Genomic DNA, 23,661 nt, shown 5'->3' on the forward strand with positions numbered 1-23,661 from the left:
TTTCAAAATAATTACGCTTTTTTATGCAACCGGAATAGCGGAGTCATAGCGGAGTTTCTTCTCATTTTGTTAGGTTGGTGTCTTTGTTACATTCATTTCATTTCATTGAATTTCATTCCATTCACTATTTCACTCAACTGTATGTCGATGTCAATATTATCAAATAATATTATCAATAAAATTTCAATATCTTTTGGTTCTCGTTGAATTTCTTGTTAAGAATAATACATACTCGACGTTACAAAAATCGTACTTATAGTAATGCGTGTGTTTTAAAAAGCATTCCAATTTAGATAAGGACAGAAGAGCTATATCAATATCATGCCAGAAATCAAAAGACGAAATGTAACCAAAGATAGAGATAAAAAAGGAAATATAAATGAAAAAACCGATAAATTAAAACCTAAGAAGGACGAGTGAGTATTCATGCTACAGACGTATTGTTTAAATTGATATTTAAATAGAGTTAATGTAAAAAATATATGTATTCTCTTTTCAGGACTCCCAACCGGAATTTGTCTTTAAAAATATTATCTCGCTCAGTAGTTATATTTTCTCTCCTAATAATAGTTTACTTTTCGTCTAAAGAAGAAAACATAAAAGTATTTGCTAAACAGTCCGAGAAGTTACAGGGAAAGGGTCAAGTAGTTGAATGTTCTGCATCATATATGAAAGAGGTAGACATATATGATGGCTGTTTCCCAAAGTACTGTAAAAGATTTGTGACTGACATGGTAGTGTCAGACATTGAAGCTGATAAGCTGCTAGCAATAGCTAAGAAAGGGCTGAGACATGGTGGTTCAACCGGAGGTGCATCAATACTCGATTTGCACAGCGGAGCAATGTCAAAAGGACAGTATTTTGTTAATTTTTACAAAATACCGGAACTGAGCAATGTCTTTGATGAAAGTGATTTTAATGCTTATAGGGTTGGTACAAAATCATACAATTAAATGTAAATAATCAATGTAATTTGAATACACCCCTTATTTCTTTTTATATTTAATTTACAGGTGGTTAAAGAGAAAATCAAGCATAGTGTTGCACATCATTTTGGAGTATCTCCAGATTTGCTGTATTTAACACATCCTACATTCTTCTCAGAAATTACTTCAAAAGAAGCAGTCACAGTACATGATGAATACTGGCATCCTCATGTTGATAAAGTATGAATGTATTACACTTACAGTTTTAGATATCTTGTTTTTAAAAACATGGTTATGATTAGTCTTGTTTTAAAGATTTTCTTTATCATATAAAAACATAAAAGTATACCTACTATAGATTCTAGTATGAAACTAACTTCAATATGTTGTTTATAAGCAATAGTAGACATTTTGAGTATTGAGACAATTCATTAAGCACATTATACTTCTGCTAAATTTATGCATAAGTATTAGGTTATTGGTTATTCAATATAAAATATTTATATTTTCAGGAAACTTACAAGTCATTCCACTACACTACATTGCTGTATTTAGGAGATTATGGAAAAGACTTTGAGGGAGGAAGATTTGTATTTATTGATGAGAAATACAATAGAACTGTGGAACCCAGGAAAGGCAGAGTGAGCATGTTCACCAGTGGTGCTGAAAACCTGCATTTTGTAGAGAAAGTTACATCAGGCATAAGATATGCTATAACAGTATCTTTTACTTGTGACCAGAGATATGCTATTGAGGATCCTAGTGTAAATAAGTATGAAATTAAACATTCCGAATAAACACAATACGTAATATTATACATACTGGATATTATTTTATTTTACACACCATCTACAAAAGTTTGCTGATGTTATTTACTAAAATGCAATTAAAAAGTATTGCTTCACACTGTTCATAACATAAAACGACTACTATTGTTAAAATTCGATTTTTTTACTGCACTGAAAAGTGTGAATAATGGACTACACGCCATAGTCAAACATTAGGCGAAAGTTTTGGAAACCTATACTCTGGCACTTTGTCAGTAGAAAAGGGTGCGAAATTCAAATTGTTTATGGGAGGACAACCTTCTGCGCCACAAATTTGCCGCGTTTTCTACTGACGGAAAAATCTTGCCAAACTATAATTTAAATCTTTTGCTTGTATGTCACACTGGGTACTAACTAATTGCGGCGTTTGGGGTAGAAACCCTGGGGCCGCGGGGGCCTAGCGCGCGTCGCGTTTATGAGGAGCTGTCAAATCGCCTTATAGAAGCTTCTGGTGACCAGAGGGCTGGCCAATATTTTGCCCAGCGGATCAGCATTGCCATCCAGCGGGGCAATGCGGCCAGCCTTCTGGGCACCCTACTGTCCTATATATTATACTACTCTTTGCACCCTACCGAGCAACTTCGACTTAGGCCAATTTTTTTATTTATAACTTTTTAATTTACATGTTTTTATTATGTTTTACTTGTTTTATGTTATGGTTATGTCAATCAAAGAGCATATAATCACTACGTTCTAATGTCAATCAAATTTACTTGCATGGACCTCGTATAGACGAGATGAATTACTTTGTTGACACAATAACACCAACATAACAAACCTATCTTTGTTATTTTTTTTTTGTTAACACGTTGATCTTTATAAATACTCTGTGGTCTTAACCACAGACAACAATATTTAAAGTGTGCGAAAAGTAAATCACATTTCATAATTATGCATTTCATTCATTCACTAGTGAACGCGAAGGTTGTATGCATGTGTTGTGTTCACTCAAAACAAAACATAATCGTGTCTAATCGAACTGTCGCCTTTCCAAACAAAAAATCTCAAGTGATTCCAAACATGTCGTTTACTATTTTTGTTAAATCAAAATTCTAGTGTAACCAGAAACAGAGCAATAATTTTTAGGCAAATATAAATTCTCCGCGACAGTGCGCAAAGGTGGGCGAAGTTTTGGCTTATTTGTTGTTGTTTTGCGCACTTGCGTAGTTAATATTTTTGGATAATGTAAATATGAAATCATTTCAGAAAATACAAATGGACGGCTCGAACATCGATCACAGTGATTCAGACTCCGGTGAAAGCTGGACCTTGCTGGAAGATGCCCCGACTTACGCCGATGATGCTCTAGACTACTGCGACATAGTTCCCAAACAGGGGTAAGAAATGTTAAATATTTACCTTATAGTTTTTACACAACAATATCGTAGATAACCCATTGTATTGAGACGACCTTGACTTGTGTCCTAAAGCGAAATCAATATTTCTGTAGCGTGTACGTATGTAATTATAATTACCCGGAATATTTAAATTTTATTGTATTTTTAATGCCTTAACGAATAACGAACTTTTTTCTATACATTAATGTATAGCGCAGGGGCTTCGCTCCATCGTAGGTACCTGTTTTAATAAGAATAATCCAAAATGTCTAAATCGGGTTTCAACTTTAACCCTCTCTTAAACCCTCGTAATAAATTACATTTTTAAATTTCATGATATCATGATTATAGTGACGGATGAAAGCACGTCAAATACCTATCTACTACTTACCCAACCCAATCACAGGTACACAGTCAGGTAAAGAAAGGGGCCCATTGTGAAACACCTTGCCCTAGCCTAGGTCCATTTCAATTAAATTACCAAGCAGCACTTACTCGGTTTAGCATTTGCGTGCTCTTAGAGTTCTCTGAAAAAGGACTTAGTAAGTTTTACGATAAGGTGGGGAAAGGGACCTTAATTTGAGTGCAATAAGGTCACTTTTCACAAACTACTATAATAAGCAATAAAGACCACAAACTTGCTCGATTTTGCTATAATAAGCATGCAGCCGTATAATAAATATTTGTACACGTGCGAATATTATAGGTAGTAAGGTAGCTGCTTGCTCTACCTCTATATTTGTTATTAATGGACTGATTGCGCCTAATTTTATTTCGTTAGGTAAGGGTGCAGGTGTGCGTATAGTCAGCTGCACCCTTATCGCATTTTTGACGTGACTGTACTGTACCTACGCGTGAGATATAGAATAAATACCTACTTGTCACTTTCTGACTGGGCAGGTGGTAACGCGGCAAACTTGTGCTATTATTACGAAGTTTCAAGTTTCTAAGTTAATATAAAATTTGATCCCCATACAAACTTTCATCCCCTTAACCCTCTTAGGGGATGAATTTCCAAAAACGTTGAAATTACTTTTCTTCTATTTCAGTAGGTAAAATAAGTTTAAAGTTCCTAGCTTAAAATAAAACTTGAACGCCATACAACGTTCAACCCCTTTAGGGGTTGCATTTATCAAAATCGCTTCTTTTCTGTTGTAAACTTTATAAGTGCAACCTGGTGAGCAAATTTCAACTTTCTAGCTTTTGTAGTTTCGGCCCTGTGTTGATGAATCATTTCGTCAGACAGTCCATTAGAACACGATATATTTAATAACTCTTAAAATGTTTATAGTAAATGTCAAGTTATAATAGTTATCTATATATGATGTAGATGTACTTAAATAAATAAAAAACCTTTATACGTCAATGTATTATACGGTAACTAAGACGTAATAAGGTAAATGCGTGTTTACCTAAGACACCTAGGTCCTAAGGTATCAACCTACCAGAGGTGGTGCGTTAATCGCACCTATACCTTTCCCGTGGATTGATGCTCCCTGTGACAGTTCCCTCAAGTCACTTTTCGTTGGGCTTAATTTAAAAAATAGTTGAAGAAATACGACTTTACTGTATTTCTTTATTAAAACCTTACATTTTTAAATAAATTAACGTGCTAAACTATAAAAAAGAATGTCTACTAACATTTTTCGTGACAGCTACTCCATATAAAAATGAACTCGGAATGCCGGGACAAATTTGGTCTAATTTTCCTAGATACCTTTAGGTTAAGATCCACAATGACCTAACAATTGGATAAGGTGAGACTTGAGTTTTATGGAATGGACGGCGCTGCTACCTACTAACGTGCGCCAAAGAAGGCTAGTCTAAACGATGGATAAACAATAGTTGTCTAGTGTCTATTTTTCCATTCAGTTAAAGGTCACGCGAATCAGTCTTAACTAAATGCGCATATTTAACAAAGTCTTGAAATAAACAAATTTACTGCAAATAACATACCTACTTTGGAAAGTCGAGCGTGAATGTTTTTGGCCGCATATTTGGAATGGTGCCAAACAACTGTGAATGACCTGGAGGCCTTTGTTTTACTTCGACTATATTCATACGGAGGTTTATTTGAAGAGGAAATAAGATAGCATTCGATTCGCGTAAAACATTGTAACTATATCATGGTTTGTTCAAGATACATGATTACATGTCAGGATGAAGATTTAAGTGAAGTTTGGGAACGTAGAACAAGGAATAAAATCAACCCCTCAACTCCCAAAAAAGGTTACCACTGCATCGCAGTCACGATATCACGTCATGTGGTTTTATTTAAAATATTTTACAGTACATATGGTGCTACTTTAATGCACTAGTGCGAACATCAGCGTATTACGTTACTGTGTCGAACATTTAAAGGGCCATATGTACTGCAAAACGTTGTACGATACATGTGCGAATAGGTAATTCGTAACTCGTGTCGATTTAAAACACTCCCTTCGGTCGTATTTTAATTTATCGCCACTAGTTTCGAATTTCCTATTCATATAATTTTCAGTATGAAAATATAAATACTTAAACCCAGATTGTTTTTATTACATGTAAACACATAATAAGTTTACCTAAAAATCTTTTCTTTACAATTTTGATATAAGTATACCTACATAATTATTTTATTTTAAAAATCGAATCAGTCGTTGACCGTTGTATAGTAAGAGAAAACATAGGGGATGGCACGGGGTTGGTCTTAAATTCAGGTCGAATTCATAACCCCCCTTTTTAGTCTCGCCTGCATGTTAGAGGTTTTTGATATTTTGATTTCGAAGTGCTGGGAATTAAGGCGTTAAAATATGTAAAACTGACTGTGATAAACCGGTGCATACGTACTAACTACCTTACCTGGATCCATAATAACATTACCTGCTTCACTAACATTGACTCACTTTCCTTTGATAAGTCTTATCATTGTTTTGCTTACGCGTAATCGAACATAAGTAACATAACATTTAGGTAACGTAACCTATTTACACGGGGATTCGTTGATGTAAGATAATAATAATAATAATAATTAGCTGATTACCAGCCTAGAGCTGAGAAAACCAACCCTTTCGATAATAATAATAAAATACTTTATTGTGCACTACAAAGAAATATACATGTTACAAACAAAAAAAAAAGGACATATGTAAGTAGGTAACAACAGGCGGACTTATCGCTAAAAAGCGATCTCTTCCAGACAACCTTCAGATAGCGATTCAGTGGCTAGAAATAAAGTTATTGGGCAGTGCAAAACCACATAAGTGTAAAGTTTATAAAATAAGTAAATAGAAACTACAAACAATGAGAAATAAACTACATATATTATATAGGCAACAATAATACACTACATATACCTACACAAAATACATAAATACATAATGAGTAATCAAGCAAGAGAAAAATAACGACCAGGATAATCAAATGTGCTATTATTTAATGCGATGCGGCAGTCCACTGCGGTGCACGCTACGCACGAATACGAATCATACGCGGGTTCATCGATTAATTGAAGGGTTTGTAGGGGAGCATATGCCGCTGTGGGGTAGTATTGTGTATAATGCTTATTTGTAGTTTTAAAGCCTCAAAGCATAATAGAAAGACTCGCGAGTATTCTTGTAAGGAAAACACAAACACGCTTGAATGTTATCAAGGCCTGAAGGTTCCAAATAAAACACGTCACGGATGGAGCAATAATATTAATATACCGACAGATATCTTATAGTATAGCTAAGCTCCACATACGCCAAAGTTACTAAAATTTATATCGCTGTCTGTCTATAGTACCTACATTGTGAGAGAGACGAAATATACCAAAATATATCGTAATATATCGTATAAGATATCGTAAGATTGATCTGTATGCTATAGTTTTGTGATCTACCTACAAGACGAGTAATAAAACAGACGTCAAAGCAAACGGTCGTTTTACTTGCTATCGCTCCCGGTTCCATATTTATCATCTGGCTAACGAGGATAATTCGTGCGTTTTAATTATGTCGCAATCGTATTTAGGAAATTTGCCTATTTTTGATCATAAGACTACCGAGTGGGCGATATTCAAGAGCCGGTTAACAAAGTTTTTTCTAGTGAACGGTATATCGGAAGTAGAAAAAAAAAGTGCCATCACGATTACACATTTATCGGATGAAAGTTATCGGTTAGTGCGCAATTTAGCTTATCCAAAGGAGATAGATTCCTTAAGTTATGACGCGCTGGTTTTATTACTCGACGAACATTTCAAACAAAAGCAGTGTACTTTTGCGGATAAGGCGAAGTTTTTCGGGGCGATGAAGAGTGCAGACGAAACGTTGAGCGAATGGGCGGCAAGATTAAGAGGTCTGGCAAGTTATTGCGATTTTGATTCTGCCCTGGAGACGAACCTCAGGGATCGTTTCGTGCTCGGTCTGGGCTCAGGTTCCGTGCGCGATAAACTATTCGAGCAAAAGCCATCGTCACTAAACTTTGCCAAGGCTTTAGAGTTGGCAGAACAGACGGAGAGTGCCCGAGAAGCGAAATTAATTACCATTAAGGAGGAGCCAGTTTTTCGAGCGCAAACGGAGGGTGGATATCGCGGTGGCGCGAGAGGCGCGCGCGGTCGCGCTAGCGCGAGCGGCAGCGGTCAGCGGGATCCACGTTCGACTCTCGAGCAGTGTACGGTTTGCGGAATGAAAAATCATACGGAAATCAATTGTCGTTATAAATCGTATAAGTGTCAAAAGTGCGGCAAAAAGGGTCACTTAAAGAAAGTTTGTGGTGAAAGTGCGCGAGTGCATAACGTTTCCGTTGGCGAATCGTCGTCGTTGAATCGCAGCGAGGTAGACGATTGTGAGGAATGTCAAATGTTTAACTTAAGGTATGTAATTACTAAGCCGATAGAATTAAATGTATTAATTGGCAATCAAAAATTACAAATGGAACTAGATTGCGGGTCTGCTACCTGTGTTATGTCAGAAAAGTTATATAATGACATGTTTTGCGAGTATAAATTGTTAGATAGTGATATTAGGATGTGTTTGTATGACGGACATAAAATTCAACCCCTGGGATTTTTTTTATGTCACTTGACCTATAATGGACAAACTAAGGAATTAAGAGTTTTTGTAGTCAAAAACGGAGGCCCGCCTCTATTGGGAAGAGATTTTATGTCCGCATTTAACTTGACCTTAACGCAAAATGTAAACAATAAAAACTTATCTGCGGACGGCGATGTGGCTACATTATTGGAACAATATCCCGAATTGTGGCAAGACGAGTTAGGGACGTTTAATAAATTAAAAGTACATTTACAATTAAAACCTAACAGTGTCCCGAAATTTTTTAAGCCTCGCGCAGTTCCATTTGCATTGAAAGGGCAAGTTGAACGTGAGTTAGACAGATTAGTTAGTTTAGGTATTTTAGTACCGGTTAGCTATTCACAATATGCCACCCCTATCGTACCGGTATTAAAAGAAAACGGAAAAGTTAGGATTGCTGGCGATTTCTCGGTGACTCTTAACAAAGACCTGATTATCGATAAATATCCCCTACCGAAAATAGAGGAAGTATTTGCAAAACTAGGAGGGGGTGAGCATTATAGCAAAATAGATTTAAAAAACGCTTATAATCAATTTGTATTAAGTGACGAGTCACAAGAGCTCACGACCATCAATACACAGAAAGGTTTGTATAAATACACTCGTCTTGTGTATGGATTAGCCAATGCGCCTGCTATATTTCAGAAGTCTATGGAGATGTTACTTTCAGGTATCGACGGAGTAAGTTGTTGGCTGGACGACATCTGTGTTACCGGCCCCGATAAAATAACACATCTGGATCGGTTAAAAAAAGTATTGCATAGGTTAAATGAAGCAGGGCTTAGATTGCAAAAAGAAAAGTGCGAATTTTTCCAAGACTCTGTAACTTATCTCGGCTACTCAATTAGTAAAAGTGGTTTGCAAAGTAGTTTCGCAAAAGTCAAGGCCATATTGGACTCGCCTGATCCTACTAATGTGGCAGAGGTTAGGCGTTTGGTGGGGATGATTAATTATTATAGGAATTTCATCCCTAATGCGTCTAGTGTTATGCGGCCGTTATACGATCTGCTCGGGGCGAAAGCTCAGTGGGAGTGGGGTGTGCGTCAGCGAGAGGCTGCGCAACGCGTAAAACGTGAGTTGGCTTCGGAGAGAGTCCTGGCCCATTTTGACCCCACGGCTCAACTCGTTTTGGGGGTAGATGCGGGACCCTCAGGCTTAGGAGCGGTACTTAGTTCACGTGACGTCACCGGAGTCGAGAGGCCGCTCGCCTTCGCGTCAAGGTCACTTTCGGCTAGTGAAAAAAATTATAGTCAACTTCACAAAGAAGCGACGGCTATAATATTTGGAGTAAAAAAATTCCACCAGTATTTGTACGGTCGAAGCGATCCGTTTATTTTGAAAACTGACCACAAGCCGTTGATATCTATATTTAATAATAAAACGGGAATTTCAATGACGACAGCGCTGCGGTTGCAAAGGTACGCAATAATTTTATCTGCTTACAATTACAATGTGCAGTATACATCGGGCGAAAACAATATAGTGGCCGATTATTTTTCTCGCGCACCGTTAGCGGATACTTGTTGCAAAAGTGACCATGAGCATGATACCTATTCCTCGTTAAAGTTTTTGAATTCATGTTCACCAGCTGTTTTACATAAAGACATTCAGCAAGCGACCGAAACTGATAACGTATTACAAACCGTTATTAAGTACATGCAACGGGGGTGGCCAAGGAAAATTAAATGTATGTCGATTCTTCCTTATTTCCGCAATAAGGCAGATTTACAGTATGAAAGTGGGTGCCTATTGCGGGGCCACAAGGTCGTAGTTCCCGCAGCACTCAGGGTACGCATATTAGATGAATTGCACAGTTCTCATCTGGGAATTGTAAAGATGAAAAGTAATGCACGAAGTAGGATGTGGTGGCCAGGTATAGATAACGATATCGAACAGAGGGCCGGCTCGTGCGCGACGTGCGCCGCGATGCGCGCCGCGCCGGCGCGAGCGCCGCCCGCGTCGTGGCCGCGCCCGGGCGCACCCTTCCAACGCGTTCATATCGACTATATGGTAATCGGTTCTCGAACGTATTTGATTCTGGTAGATGCGTATAGTAAGTGGATAGAGTGTTGTCATATGGAAAATGGAACGGCAACTAAAGCGTTGATTGGCAAGTTAAAGCAAATATTTTCATGTTTTGGCATCCCTAACTTGCTTGTATCTGACAATGACGTAAAAATTGCTTCCGCGGAATTCAGAGAATTTTGTTCCAGTAATGGTATTAAGCACATGACGTCTCCTATCTATCACCCGTGTAGTAACGGACAAGCGGAAATAAGTGTAAAAATTTGTAAAAAAATCTTAAAATCAATATTAAAAGAAAATTTGCCAGTACAAGCTGTACATGACTCCTTGCGGGGATATTTGTTTACATACCGAAATACTGTACATACTTCTACTGGGGCGACACCTGCAAAATTAATGTTTGGTCGCGAATTAAGGACACGATTGGACCTTCTACTGCCAAAAGATAATGACCCAACATTTTTTTTGCAGGAAGCCTCTAATATTAGTCGGGAATTTCGCACCGGCGATTTAGTATGGGTTAGATGGTATATTGATAGAAAAGAAAGTTGGGTAAAAGGAAAAGTGCTAAATTCAATTGGCCGTAGAATGTACAAAGTATTTGTAGCTGATTATAATACCGAATGTATTCGTCATGTCGACCAAATATTTAAGCGTCAGGAAACAGAACAAAATTCTGATTTAATTAGTGAAACCATTATGTCACAGTCACAATCATTTTCACCCCCACCTGCTCCACCTTCGGCTACCATTGAACCTGGACCGAGCACAGAGCTCCCAGAAATTCTGTTAAGTGAGAATAACGAATCAACAGAGGGCAGGGAGGAGTGGAATGACTGTGAGGACGCTGACACAGAGGGTGAACGAGAAATGCCTCATGTACCGCCAGCGGAGGCACCGTCTCTGCCGCAGGCAGCCGCCGGTTTTGATAACACGGCTGATCAAAGTGAGGATTTGCCGTCCGCCCAACGACGCTTGCGTCCCAGAGTCAACGTAGATTTTAAGAAGTATTTTTAAGTTAAGCACCTGTTAATTAGCGTGTTTGTTTGTTTAACAGGTTCCAAAATTAATGGTGGAGGATATGATCTGTATGCTATAGTTTTGTGATCTACCTACAAGACGAGTAATAAAACAGACGTCAAAGCAAACGGTCGTTTTACTTGCTATCGCTCCCGGTTCCATATTTATCAAAGATACCAAAATTTGTGTGTGGATTAGTGCGTAAAATATATCGTAAGATGCCTTTTGCTATAAGATATGTTTAAATATATTTATTTCAAATTACATAATACAATCTAATTGATACTTAATTATTTTTTTTAAGTGATGTAGTTATTTATTTATTTTATCTTTTGGTAATTTTGGTATATTATCGATCCGTCTATGACGCGGTTAAGCGTTAACTCATTTCTAGTCTAATCCATCAATCAATCCATCTTTTATTTATTTGCAAAAATACAGTAACATAAGGTGTTAGGACTATTCAGGTACAATGTGTATTTTACTTGCAAGCAAGCGTGCAAATATAATGTGTCAAATCTAAGCATTGAAAAATAACAAAATTGAAATTAAAACATTTTCATTTGAATAGAATTCGTATTTTCAAATAATTTGCTTAACTCTTAGCGCCTACACTGCATGCATATTATGGCTTAAAGGCTAAATTTATTAGCGCTGGCATTGGTTGAAAAAATAAGGAATGAAAATAACATATAATTCAAAATCCTGTATAAATAAACGAAATTAATATCGTCGATACGCTGCGGTTTCATAATTCATTTTACATAACTACATACAATCTTTTCGTGTCTAGTCGTTTACTTACTACTTAGTCATAATTGATACTAAGTAGTAAGTGTAAAAAATAAGTTGCCAATTTAGTACAAAACAGGCAATTACCGATGCCTAATTATCTAGCTACTGGACTGGTTTGTCTAAAAAAATCACTACACGTACTTATACTTATCCTGTTAAATGGCGCAATTACACTATGTCGATTCTAGGTTATTTGCCGCATCAGGCATACTGATTGCAAACTCAGTACTTTGATTCGGCGACCGTTATAGGTGTAGGTACAGGTGAACGATCAGATAAAATTTTAAATGGCTCATTTAACACTCTTGCCAGGTGTAATCAATCGGCCTGTAGAAGTTCTACAGTTTCTACATTATTTCCTTGACCTACTTATGCCGAGGTAATGCCAATGACGCCTTAAGAGGCCGCGAGCTATCATCATGCATGTCACATTCATTGCTAGTGCGACAAATTTAAAATAAACATTCGCACTCTAAAAAAGTTCACACTTTTTTTCCTTCAGAGGGAAGAATAGCTTTGCGATCCTAACGAAATAACGGTACTTTTTCTATGAAATTCCATTTCGGGAGAAAACGGTTTCCACTAACTAAATCTTAAGAAATAACTTTGATTTTGATGTCGATCGCTTCAGCATAATATATTCTAAGTTGATAGGTTTCGCTTTAATAAAAAAGTTTTTGTATTGCAAATTTCGAAAAAATAGAAAACCTATAGGTAAGCCTTGTTTTTTTTTATTGTATCAATAACATACTAAAAAATCCTGGAGAATGGAAAATATTTAGAAGTGGAAAAACATTTTCTCTTTTTGTATGGACGAGTAGTCAGCCAAGAAAGTGGTTCTTGACAAATAGAGTCGAAAAGTGGTAAACCACTTTCTTGGCTGACTTTACGTGGTATAGTTCCCTCTAGATCAATTCCTTGATCTTTGTTATAGGATTTCCGGTAATCTAATGGTAGATAAAGAACCATTAGCTGTATTTTATTTAAAATTGTATGCCCAGTATCTAGTTATTTCCTTTTGATTTACAGAACCCTAAAAAGTTTCATCCTTGTAGCAAATACGTCAACAAAGCAGAACGCGTGTTTTATTTTGCTACTTTTAGCAGCAAACAGAATCCATTTTTTCATCGACACCAAGGAATCTTTATCTTGAAATAATACTATCCAGCTATAAAAAATAGGGGTCGTATAGATAACAAATTCATAATCTATCGGAATGAGTTTGTTTGGCATTTTCGGTTGTTTACGTTCATAAACATGCGTTCAAAGTTCATCTTTTTATTGTTTAAGGAACACCGCGGAGAACATCGAGAAAGATGAAGACACCGACGGCATCTCCGTCATCACCGACAGCGAACCGGAGTCCATTCCGTGTGAAATTACAGACGACATGCCCAAACCAGAAAACCGTCCCCAGTTCATTTCGGTCCCGTTCCCCGACAATAAACACGACGAATCCATAAGAAGCACAGACGACTTACTCGGAGACAACAGCAGAAAGTTCAAAACGTATGTCCACAGGAGGAATAAACGGCTGAGCACCGTACTCAACATCATAATGCTCGGCAGTGTCATCACGGCAGCAGGCGTTGCCATAGGTCATATGTGGGGTGTCAGAGACGACTGCTGTATGCACACCACACCTTCTGTAAACAAAATACTATCCAACCTATATAAACTTCAAGAAGAAAACGCCTACTTACGCAACAAGCTGAAAGAATTGACATTGCTAAATAACATAAAGCTGCAAAAAACAGCAGATAAAGGTCTAAAACCGCCTCGCTGTAAAAAAATGTTTGAAGCTCCGCTAAACAGCGAAAATGTGGACAAACTGACGAAATGCCTTGACGAAGATAATGAGAAGAAGTTACTGGATAACACGCAACCGCCATATGAAAAACACTATCTACGTGATGTAGATAAGCTTAAGAATGTTTATATGCAAAATAGAAGCTGGCTGGATGAAGCTATCGCGAGGAGGTTAAAAAATGAGAAGCAACAAGTTATAAAAGATAAAAAAAGTTTAAGAAGCGTACTGGTCGAGGAGAAATTAAATCAACAGAAAGGAGAAAAAAATGAAGGAGGATTCAATATAAATGTAATTCCAGAAATAGAGATAACTGTTGAGGAAGATGTCAAACCTTCACAAGTAAAGAAAATCACTTACGCAGACTCACTGAGATCTGATAACAAAACAAAAAATACTTCCGATAGAGATAACTTTGAAGGTGAAGGAATGAGGACAAATTACCGCAAGAAAAGGCCAAAGCGATCAATTGTTTCGCAAGAAAAAACGTTAGTAGAAGAAAGTGAGGAAGAGTTTAAAAAAGATGACAGATATATGGCACCAAGACCTAGACAGGAAAGGAAACGCGATCGCCACCACCCGAACAAGAAGCAGAAAAGGAAAAATAAATATGAAAAATTTGAAATTAACAACTATATCAATGATGATGAATTTTCAGTAACTTCTCAAGAGAATGACTTTATCCTTAAACAAGACAAAAACGAACATAGTCGTGATTTTGAACGGAGCATTTATATAGATCAGTTTGTAGAAGCTAAAGACACGAGATCTACTCAAACTGATGTGAAGCGCAAAGGAAAAACATTAAAGGGAGAGAAAAATGACAAACCGAAAGAAAAAGATGCTTCGTGGTATGAGAAACGTGCCATGTTGCGTACTGAGGCTAGAAAGAAACTAGAGCATGAATTGTTTGGAGACAATAATTCAAACAGCGGCTGGTATTTCAAACGTATGCAGAAAAGAGAGCAATGCCGCGTAAAGGGAGACAACAGCACTCACCGAAAGCACGAAAAGTCCAAGCGAGCTATGAATTTCAAGACAAAACGCTAGTAAAATAAGATGTTGACACTGCTAGTATTAACAGCAGATTAGAATGGTTTCATGTAGACTGTTGTGATGTTCGTAGAAAATGTTTAAGATCGGGCTGGATGCTGGCTTTGATATTCTTCACTTCATTCTACACTATCTGCTGATGTATATTCTATTGCATTTGCTATAAGCGTCTGAGAGATCTTTCTTAGAATAGCCACCTCAAAGGTGCTTACTAAGTAAAGTCAGCGGCAGATGTAGCTAAGCAGACAAAGTTATTTTATCTTAGTTATTTTATTGGGCCTTTACGGCTCATGAACATATTCAAAGATTAGATTAGTTCAAAATGAGAGAATTGTTGTAATTTCTACAAAAATGTCATACTAACTATCATTTATTCCAGAGATGCGTTTATTGAGTACCGCACCGCCTATTAGTCCCGTTGTCAGCTAAGGGTTTAGTGGTGAAATATTTTTGAATACTTTGTTCGCTTAGCATCTTTTGCTGCTGACTACATTTTTTATTATGTTTCTATAGCATATCAAGCTTTTTCGGTGCTTGTCTCCAAACAAATAGCTTTTCATTGACATTAAGTCAATTGTACATTTTGTACTATTTTTATCGTTACAATAAGCTAATATTACTTAGTGACACCAGTTTTTACTTTTTAGCTGTTAAGCACATATAGCTCATTTTCACTATCCAGGGGCTTATTCGACTCGTAAAATGAACAAGCAATCATATGTCCACATTCCACACAAATGTACACGGAAGATTGAATGGTATATATATGGTAGACAGGTCAAGCCTGTTACTTGTACGACTCGGAAAGCCCCGGGGTGGTCACTAATAGACTACTTAAAGTATTTACTTGACATGACTATGATGGTATTTGTGTTAAGGGTTGACCCCTATAAAAAACACTTGATAAATAGTATTAGTTTATTTTGTAGGTATTATTTACACTTGCCCTTATGGATTCATACATCCAGTGATATTTAATTTTAAGCAATCTTCAAAATTTACAGGTATTAATTAAATTCGATTAAAAACTTATATTGTTTCACTTCAATTTTATTCGTTCCGAACTAATTCATGGTTTATGAAAACAAAATCACAAGTAGAAAGTAAAGGCTCCATAAACTATTGCACGGACTGATATTTGGCCCTAAAAGTTGGCCAAAATCACTTAATTTTATTTTAGTTCTACCCCTTTTCAAGTCATTGTTTCTTAAAACTAGTATAACCGCTCCAAATAATAAAAAATACATCACGCTAAATCATAGACATGTCAGTCGCTTCGCTTGACAGACAGATGAAGTGTGCGAAAGGGAAGCCATGACGTATATGAACAAGTCATAAGTGCAAAAGAGGTAGACTACATATGAGAAAACGTAACCAATTTTGAGTTCGAAGGCGGCCGAGGCGGCCAAAATCATATTGCCGTATTTTTTAACGTGAAAAATATAAGCGAATCAAAAAGAAAATTATACATTAAGTAATTTAGTGACGATAGTGTCATGTTGTGTGCCGGGTTGTGGTGTTTCAGGGCCAAAAAACCCAAGAAAATACTCATTTCACAGGTAATTATGATATTCTGTACTTTAATTTTCTTTTTGAAAGTCTTGAAGTACGGGTAACTACGGAACACTACACTGAGCATGGCCCGACATGCTCTTGGCAGGTTTTTTACTTTTTGTAAGGTAAAACTATAATAAAATATTGTTAGAAAGCCATTAGGGCTACAAAATATTTTTGCCCAACTTTTAGGACCTTATACCAGTCTGTGCGTTGACTGCCATGTCTGATACTAATCAGGCACTGAAGATCATTTCGGCTATTACCCCCTGGAATCCCATCGACTCAGGGTCAGCAACGAGCGTCAAATTAATTCTAAATGTAAAATGAAGTAAGGGTCACCAAAGAGCGTCAAATTAAATTCTAAATGTAAAATTTCAAAGTCTATTTCTAGCTATAGCTAGCTATTCTATTGATGACTTTTAGGTTTGGATTTATAACGATATTAAAATCTATATCTGGCTGTGCAAAAAGACCTATTCGTCTGCAATAGCGCCACTGAACACCAGGTTGATAGCTGCGTTGACGTCGCCTGAAACAAAATTCTTGTTATTACCTGGTGGCTGAGCAAAAAGACAAATATGTGGCATTCTCAATCAAAAGGTAACTTATTGTATTGAGTTATAGCTACCAGCATCAATGGCATTGATGGCAAGATGTTCCCCGTTTCAACTTAAATTGAAAAAAAAAAAGTATTCAAAGTAAACCTTTGGCACTTTTCAATATTAATTTAAAAAACCCGCAGGCACTAAACTTTTTAGTGGCTGGAAAAGATAACAAGTTCCCAACCTATCTTACATTTTTCGAAACCTGTATTTTTTTTTTAATAACAGTGAAACAAGGCGTTGGTTTATAAAAATTTCATATATTAAAATTCCTAGTGGCCCTTATTTTCTTTTGAGTAGAGTGTGCGGAAAGAGAAGAGTTGTGGAATGTATGGGGCCCAATACATTCCAAGACTTCTCTTTCCGAACAGACTAGAAGGGTTATGTATACCTGAGCAGATAAGTAGCGCGCGAACGTTGAGTGCGTCATCCAGTAATCCCATCTCGTGCATCCGCGTCAGCTGCGACGAGAAGTCCTCTCCCACAGGACTCGCAGACGAGGATGCTGTGTAGAAATAAAATATATCAATGATTACAGTCAGTTTTAGCCTAACTATGCACCAACTTGACAAGCGACAGGGTGTGTGACACCATAAACGTTAAAATCCTATGAAAATATAACGTATACAGTGGCCATGCAAACACATTTGCCGCTGCAAAGCCAGTGTATTGTACAGTCGTATTCGCGACACTATTTAAATTCAAATAAAATAAATGTTTTCAGTGGTTTCCGTAATCTTAGCGAATATTGGTCACTTTCATCATGCCAACAGGCCTTGTACATCTTTACAGATGATTTAAGCAGCATCTATGATCTAGCGACAGCGCCGCTTGTGGCTATATAACCCGATTTTTCAACGGCATAATTGCGCACATTCATGACAAGTAAATGAGGTTCCGCACCGAGGCGATGTGTTTTATTCCCAGCCTTGAAACCAGGATCTATAGATGGTCACTTTATTCCTTAATAAACTAGTAATTACCCGCAGTGCTTTGCTCCATAGGCGTGCCGGAGGATCTGGTGCCTGTTCCAGTCCGGTTGAACACCTCCGAGATGGCGTCGCTGAACATTTCCGGGGTAATCACAGCGCGACCGGTACCTAGGAAAAAACAATTAATTAGATGCCTCGTCATTCAAACTTTTACGATAAAACGCCTGAATGCAAAAATAATAATAACTACGATTAGCAAGCCTTTAAAACAAATAGTGAAAAATAGCGATAAGTAGACCCCAAAACCTGAACAAGCCAAGCTTTGACCTGTATGAATTTATCTGACGTGCTGTTTAGCTCTTGGGCCAAAAAGTTTAGAAATCCGCAGTCTAATATATTCTGGATTCCTCTATCACTGTAATTTTATTTTAACTCATCATCATATAATATTACAAGCTTTTATTTTCTCTGCTACTCTTACGACGGTCTTGCTTGGTCTATAAACACTAGATGTATTTATTATTATTATTGGGGTGTTGTCGGCTTTCGAGTGCCACGTCGACCAAGCAGTGATCTATTGTGACAGCCCTTTAAAGTTCCTTACTGAAAGCAGCCGTACGTGCCGCCCTAAGTAGATACTTCTTTTTGACATTAGGACAGTAGTCCACAGGAACAGAGAATGTGCGTCACAGTCTCCTCCGACTCCTGGCAGAACCTACATGTAGCTAGTGAGTTGATGTACCTGTAGCCGAGCCGGTAGCGGGCGCGTCGTCGTTGCCATCGGCGCGGCCTGCCCCGGAGCCCGCGCCGGCGGCCTGCAGCAGGCGCAGCAGCGAGTCCTGCCCGCCGCCGCCGCCGCCGCCGCCGCCGCGGCTCGAGGACGCCGACACCGCCTCGGTCGCCGCCTGACACAACAATCTACGTAGAAGTACGGGTTGATTCACGAAAGAGGGCACGAATGAACGAACCTTGCATTGTATGAGTGACACCTGTATCGGTATACAGTCAGAGCCACCATTTTATTGGTTAATGTGATACACGCAAATATTTTTTATTCACTCATTCATTCCATTCGTGCCAGCTCTTGTGAATCGACCTGTATGGCACACACGAGTCGATTTTTTTTCAGAAATTCTGTGTTGGAATCTCTATACTCCATGACCATCAAATTTTTTCTATCCAAAAAGACAGCTGTATTTATTAAGTGACCATAGAGATTCAGCTTCTGAATTTCTAAAAAAAAACTGCCCAATAGCCCCGGGTCCACACGCGCGTATGCTCGCTCTGTGTGGACCCGGCTATTGGTTAGACACACAGTTAACCTTTAAATGAGAAATTCTTGTATATACTTATGTATTTTGGGGATCTCGGAAACAGCTCTAACGATTTTGATGAAATTTGCTATGTAGGTCTTATCGCTGGGAAAACGCGCATTTTTAAGTTCTAATCACTAAAACGGTAGGTGATGAATAATAAGTGAATGTGATTTAAATCCATAATAATTAAAGCTAAATTGATGAAACTTTTTGTTCAATCTCGCAGATGTTTTTCAACTACTAACTAAACTGTTGATGAAAATCTGAGATGTGTGCGCGTACGTGACTTCCACTTCAGTCACGATAATTATTTTATACGTATTGGCCTAAGTGAAGAGCGTCCAGCAGCGGATTCGGTGGGGAGTACAGTGTAGCATTGTTTCCAAGAGACTTGAGTAGCGTGCACTGTCGCCGCACGCATATCGTCAGGTGGCAACCCAAAATTCACTAATAAAAAATTTAAAAAAAAAATACAAAAATAAACCTTAGTACTAGCACGGTTCACCAAGGCTCTTTAATTTGTGATAGTAGTTAGTGAGTTTTGGTTGTCACCTGACGATAAGTTTGTATTTGTTGGTTTCATTGGCTCTAAGGATTTATTGAGATGGGTCGATACCTGCAACGCAGCAGCAAACTGTTCTTGAGTGATGGTATTCCTTTCCCCATCCTCATTTTCTTCTTCATCTGCGTCTTCGTCTTCAGACAATGCTTCAAGAGAATATGCGAAACCTGATGTTGGCACTGGAAAAAAGAAATAGGTAATGATTAGTTTTGCGAATCTTGAAATACAGCTAAGAAATGCTGCCAGCAACCAACATCTACGGCACTATACCGCAGAGGGATAGTCTTTAGTATCTTATTTTAATATTAATATTGTTTATTTTTAGATCTAGGTTTTAAGTTTTATAGTTTATAGAACTATAATTATATTGAATGTTTGTATAAATACGGTAATAGGGTGGTCCACACAGAGCGAGCATACGCGCGAGGAACCAGCCAGTGTAGACGGGCCTCGGCCGCGTTTTCCTCGCCTGAGCGCGCCGCCTCTCTGGCTGGTTTGTGCGCGAGGAAATTGCCTCGCGCGTATGCTCGCTCTGTGTGGACCCGCATATCGATTAGGTTTAATTTAAATCCAGACTGTTACCAATAATTTGTTCAATGTAACAAAACATCATCTTACTAGCATTGTCCTAGTTTTTATCCAAGACTCGCTGAAGCCTGAAATATGCTTGGCAAAAGTTTTTAAATGTTACTCATTATACAAAAAATATAACTTTACTTGGGTACTTTATCAATTATCACTTACACGTGTAAATTATCACCTAAATTAGTAGTTTCGCTGAAGTGACGAAGATTGTAGAAAATGTAAATATTTATTTTTAGCGAGTTCCAATAATTGAATACTAACTAACTAAAGAACAATCGGGGGAATAAATTACACGTTTTTCTGAAAATGTGCGTTATTATAAAAGTAGATGGTAACTGCCTCCTGCCTCGTAAGGTTTTAAATATGTCGTAAGTATTTTATACAATTACAATTTGACAAACATCATTTTTTCATTAATGTTATAAGACAATGCATGCTATCTGACTGTATAATACAGAAATGGCAGTAACATACAGTTTTTCAGAAACACTGTTTTGTATAATGGGTTCACTCTTTATTTATACAAATCAATGTTTTCCGAATTCAAATTCTCATCACCTGAAAATCAGGGCTAGTGAGTAGTGACCTAACCACAATTTAAGTGTTTTTATTTAACCCTTTGAACGCCACGTCATCGTGGACCTTGTCGGAAAGCAGAAAGGTGAATAGGGCTGTAACCCCGCGCGGCACGTGACGTCTTTGGCGGGTAAAAGGTTAAAATAATTTCAATTAAAAGCACAAACCATTGTCATTAGCAGTAGAAGTATTGGCTCTGGTGTGCACCAGCCTTGTAAGATGCCTTAGGGCCGCCGGCAAATCTGGGTGTGCGTTGGCGGCACGCCTCATCGTGCTTACATTGGCGCCCAACGCGGCCAGCAGTTCCACTTCATGTAGCATTGACAGTGTAACGCAATCCTCTCTGAGTGATGGGGCGTGTTCGAGGATTTCGTTCATGGCTGATTCGTCATTTAAAAGCTGCAAACGAAAATAAATTGCTGATATGGGTGACAAAAAAATGGGTACTTTTAGAGGAAATTTCGACTAGTGAGTTTAGGTTTCCATTCCATTCTTCTTAGATCTCTTAGTCACCTAGGCCACAAAAATTACTTGATTACCACCTTATTTATTATAATTAGTTTAGTTGTCTTGATTTTATCCTGGGATATGCAACAGACTTAGTCTTAGATTGATAGATAGATTTATTTAATTTTTTAGATTGCTAAAATCATAACCTTTAATCTTCATTTTCCCATTACAGAGTAAAAATGTTTTTTTTTTTTAATGTGTCAACATTCACTAAGTAAAAGTTTACTAAGTACAAATAAATATGTTATACACTGTACCTGCATAGCCCTAGTCCACCCAGGAGCGTTGGGTGTGCATCCCAAAGTTCTCAGGGAGTTAGCTATTTGTTGCAGCTCAGCATCAGAGTAAGTGGGGGGTGGAGGAGCAGCTGCCGGGACTTTCTTTTTGACAACATGTACCATTTCACCACTCTTTACCCCACAGTCTTGCAATGTGGCCTCTGGTTTAAGAATTTTCCCGTGGTGAATTAATTCTGGAATGTTGGATTGTTAATAATAAAATACAAGTCTTTTTAATTGACTGCAAATACTGCAATAGCCTTTTTAATGATAAGTTATGTGAAAATCTAAGACCTTTATGAATGCATAATGTGGTCCCAGCGCACACAATTTTTTTGTTGAAATCGTGAAGTGTCTTGTTGACGTAACTGGTGACTAAAGAGCTGGCAGCTTCCTTGCACAACATATCAGTATTACAATACAATGAGGAAATGCCGCCAGCATCCTTGGTACAATGCCTCAAGGGCCTATTTTAGATTTAAGCCCGTTATAGTAATCCTCTGTATACATCCATTATGTATATTGTTATTGTAAATAAAATGTTTTTCTTAATAATAGACAATTTTCTTATATTCTGATACCATCAGTCTTTTCATTCTACTGTACCCTTTGTCAACTGTGGCAGTAAAAAATCCTACAACTAACCCTTTTTAGGGTTCCGTAGTCACCTAGGAATGTCCGCCTGTGAATTTTTTTTTTTGCTTAAACCCTACAGTGTGAGATATCGTTTGAAAGGTCTTTCAAAACTAATAGGGGTCTTCAACAAACATTTTTTGATAAAGTGGATATATTCAGAGATAATCGCTCTGAAAGAAAAAAAAGTGTCCCCCCCCGCCCCTCTAAATTTTTAACCATAGGTTAAAAAATATGAAAAAAATTGTGGAAGTAGAGCTTAAAAAAGACATTAAATAAAAACTATAGCGGACCTGATCAGTTTAGCTGTTATTGAGTTATCGCAAAAAGTTTCCCCTTCATAGTAAAAAGATGTACTATCCACAGTTCATCCCTTAGTTATTAATCTACTATACTTTAAGCTCCAGTTTAGCTTATTGTGATGGAAGAGTAACTACGGAACCCTACTCTGAGCATGGCCTGATATGCTCTTGGCCGATTTTTTATATATTTTTTTACCCTCTTTTCATCTTTTTTGCAGAGAATTATTATTAATAATTAATAATTATCATTTTGTTATCATTAGGACTGAACAAAGGACAAGAAAGAAAATTTCCATAAGAACCACTTCAGTATATCCATCCTATATGCAAGCATATAGGATCACATGCAATAATATATATATGTATTAATCAAGTTAGAATATTCCAAAAATTTTCATATGTCTATGACAAAATTAATACAAATGTCGGCCTATACGTTACAAGAAACACAAAAGAATTTTACAATGTAAACAAATGCATTTACAGTAAGGTTCAATCACATACTGAAAGTGCAACATTTTGGATACTTGCCCAAAGATGCAGACGGCACGTTAGACTTCTTTTCGGCCTCAATTTTTAGGTTCTCTACAGTGTTATCGAGGCCGAAGTTTTCTAATTTAAACCGTTCAATAGGCCCCGGCTTTACTTTGATGCCTAAAAATACGCAAGGTGCACCATCCATGATTATTTTAAATACAGGTAAATCCAACAAGTGATATGGTATCCCGCTTTTCACAATGTTTAAATATACGTCACAAAAGATGTTCAAAGTAAACAAAAATATATTTTCTTGCGTTTGCTAACAAAACCACAATTCATCCCAATATCACTTCAACGCACACACGTCACCGTCACTGTAAGTGAATCGTGATTTTTTGAGATTTGACTTTGACATAAATGCTCGGGAATCCATGATTCTCAAAAGGCGTAGACCTTATTCCATTTAATGGCGTTTACGTCTTTT

The 23,661-nt window shown here is 37.5% G+C and overlaps 3 protein-coding genes across 3 annotated transcripts; 2 read left to right on the plus strand and 1 right to left on the minus strand.

Moving 5' to 3' along the window:
- Positions 1-110: 110 nt before the first annotated feature.
- Positions 111-2,872, plus strand: LOC133527202 (2-oxoglutarate and iron-dependent oxygenase domain-containing protein 3-like). The gene is made up of 4 exons (XM_061864101.1): positions 111-416; positions 500-929; positions 1,014-1,166; positions 1,439-2,872. The coding sequence occupies exons 1-4, from the start codon at positions 322-324 to the stop codon at positions 1,721-1,723; spliced, it is 963 nt and encodes a 320-aa protein (XP_061720085.1). The 5' UTR covers positions 111-321; the 3' UTR covers positions 1,724-2,872.
- LOC133527196 (guanylate cyclase beta-like) lies at positions 2,679-15,874 on the plus strand. The gene is made up of 3 exons (XM_061864095.1): positions 2,679-2,872; positions 2,960-3,090; positions 13,275-15,874. The coding sequence occupies exons 2-3, from the start codon at positions 2,969-2,971 to the stop codon at positions 14,839-14,841; spliced, it is 1,689 nt and encodes a 562-aa protein (XP_061720079.1). The 5' UTR covers positions 2,679-2,872; positions 2,960-2,968; the 3' UTR covers positions 14,842-15,874.
- LOC133527200 (ubiquitin-like protein 7) lies at positions 15,749-23,587 on the minus strand. The gene is made up of 8 exons (XM_061864099.1): positions 23,229-23,587; positions 21,742-21,956; positions 21,142-21,373; positions 19,868-19,992; positions 18,678-18,840; positions 17,987-18,103; positions 17,395-17,508; positions 15,749-16,930 (listed from the first exon to the last, which is right to left on the minus strand). The coding sequence occupies exons 1-8, from the start codon at positions 23,377-23,379 to the stop codon at positions 16,875-16,877; spliced, it is 1,173 nt and encodes a 390-aa protein (XP_061720083.1). The 5' UTR covers positions 23,380-23,587; the 3' UTR covers positions 15,749-16,874.
- Positions 23,588-23,661: the final 74 nt, after the last annotated feature.

This window comes from Cydia pomonella, chromosome 17 (genome assembly GCF_033807575.1).
Source record: "Cydia pomonella isolate Wapato2018A chromosome 17, ilCydPomo1, whole genome shotgun sequence".
Taxonomy (NCBI): Eukaryota; Metazoa; Arthropoda; class Insecta; order Lepidoptera; family Tortricidae; genus Cydia; species Cydia pomonella.

Coding starts and splice junctions, on each gene's coding strand:
- LOC133527196 (XM_061864095.1), top strand. CDS start 2,969: ATGGACGGCTCGAACATCGATCACAGTGATTCAGACTCCGGTGAAAGC. Junction 3,091..13,274: donor GACATAGTTCCCAAACAGGG/GTAAGAAATGTT, acceptor TTATTGTTTAAG/GAACACCGCGGAGAACATCG.
- LOC133527202 (XM_061864101.1), top strand. CDS start 322: ATGCCAGAAATCAAAAGACGAAATGTAACCAAAGATAGAGATAAAAAA. Junction 930..1,013: donor GTGATTTTAATGCTTATAGG/GTTGGTACAAAA, acceptor TTTAATTTACAG/GTGGTTAAAGAGAAAATCAA. Junction 1,167..1,438: donor GGCATCCTCATGTTGATAAA/GTATGAATGTAT, acceptor TTATATTTTCAG/GAAACTTACAAGTCATTCCA.
- LOC133527200 (XM_061864099.1), bottom strand. CDS start 23,379: ATGGATGGTGCACCTTGCGTATTTTTAGGCATCAAAGTAAAGCCGGGG. Junction 19,993..21,141: donor TTCTACTGCTAATGACAATG/GTTTGTGCTTTT, acceptor TCTTTTTTCCAG/TGCCAACATCAGGTTTCGCA. Junction 17,509..17,986: donor TATGGAGCAAAGCACTGCGG/GTAATTACTAGT, acceptor ATTTCTACACAG/CATCCTCGTCTGCGAGTCCT.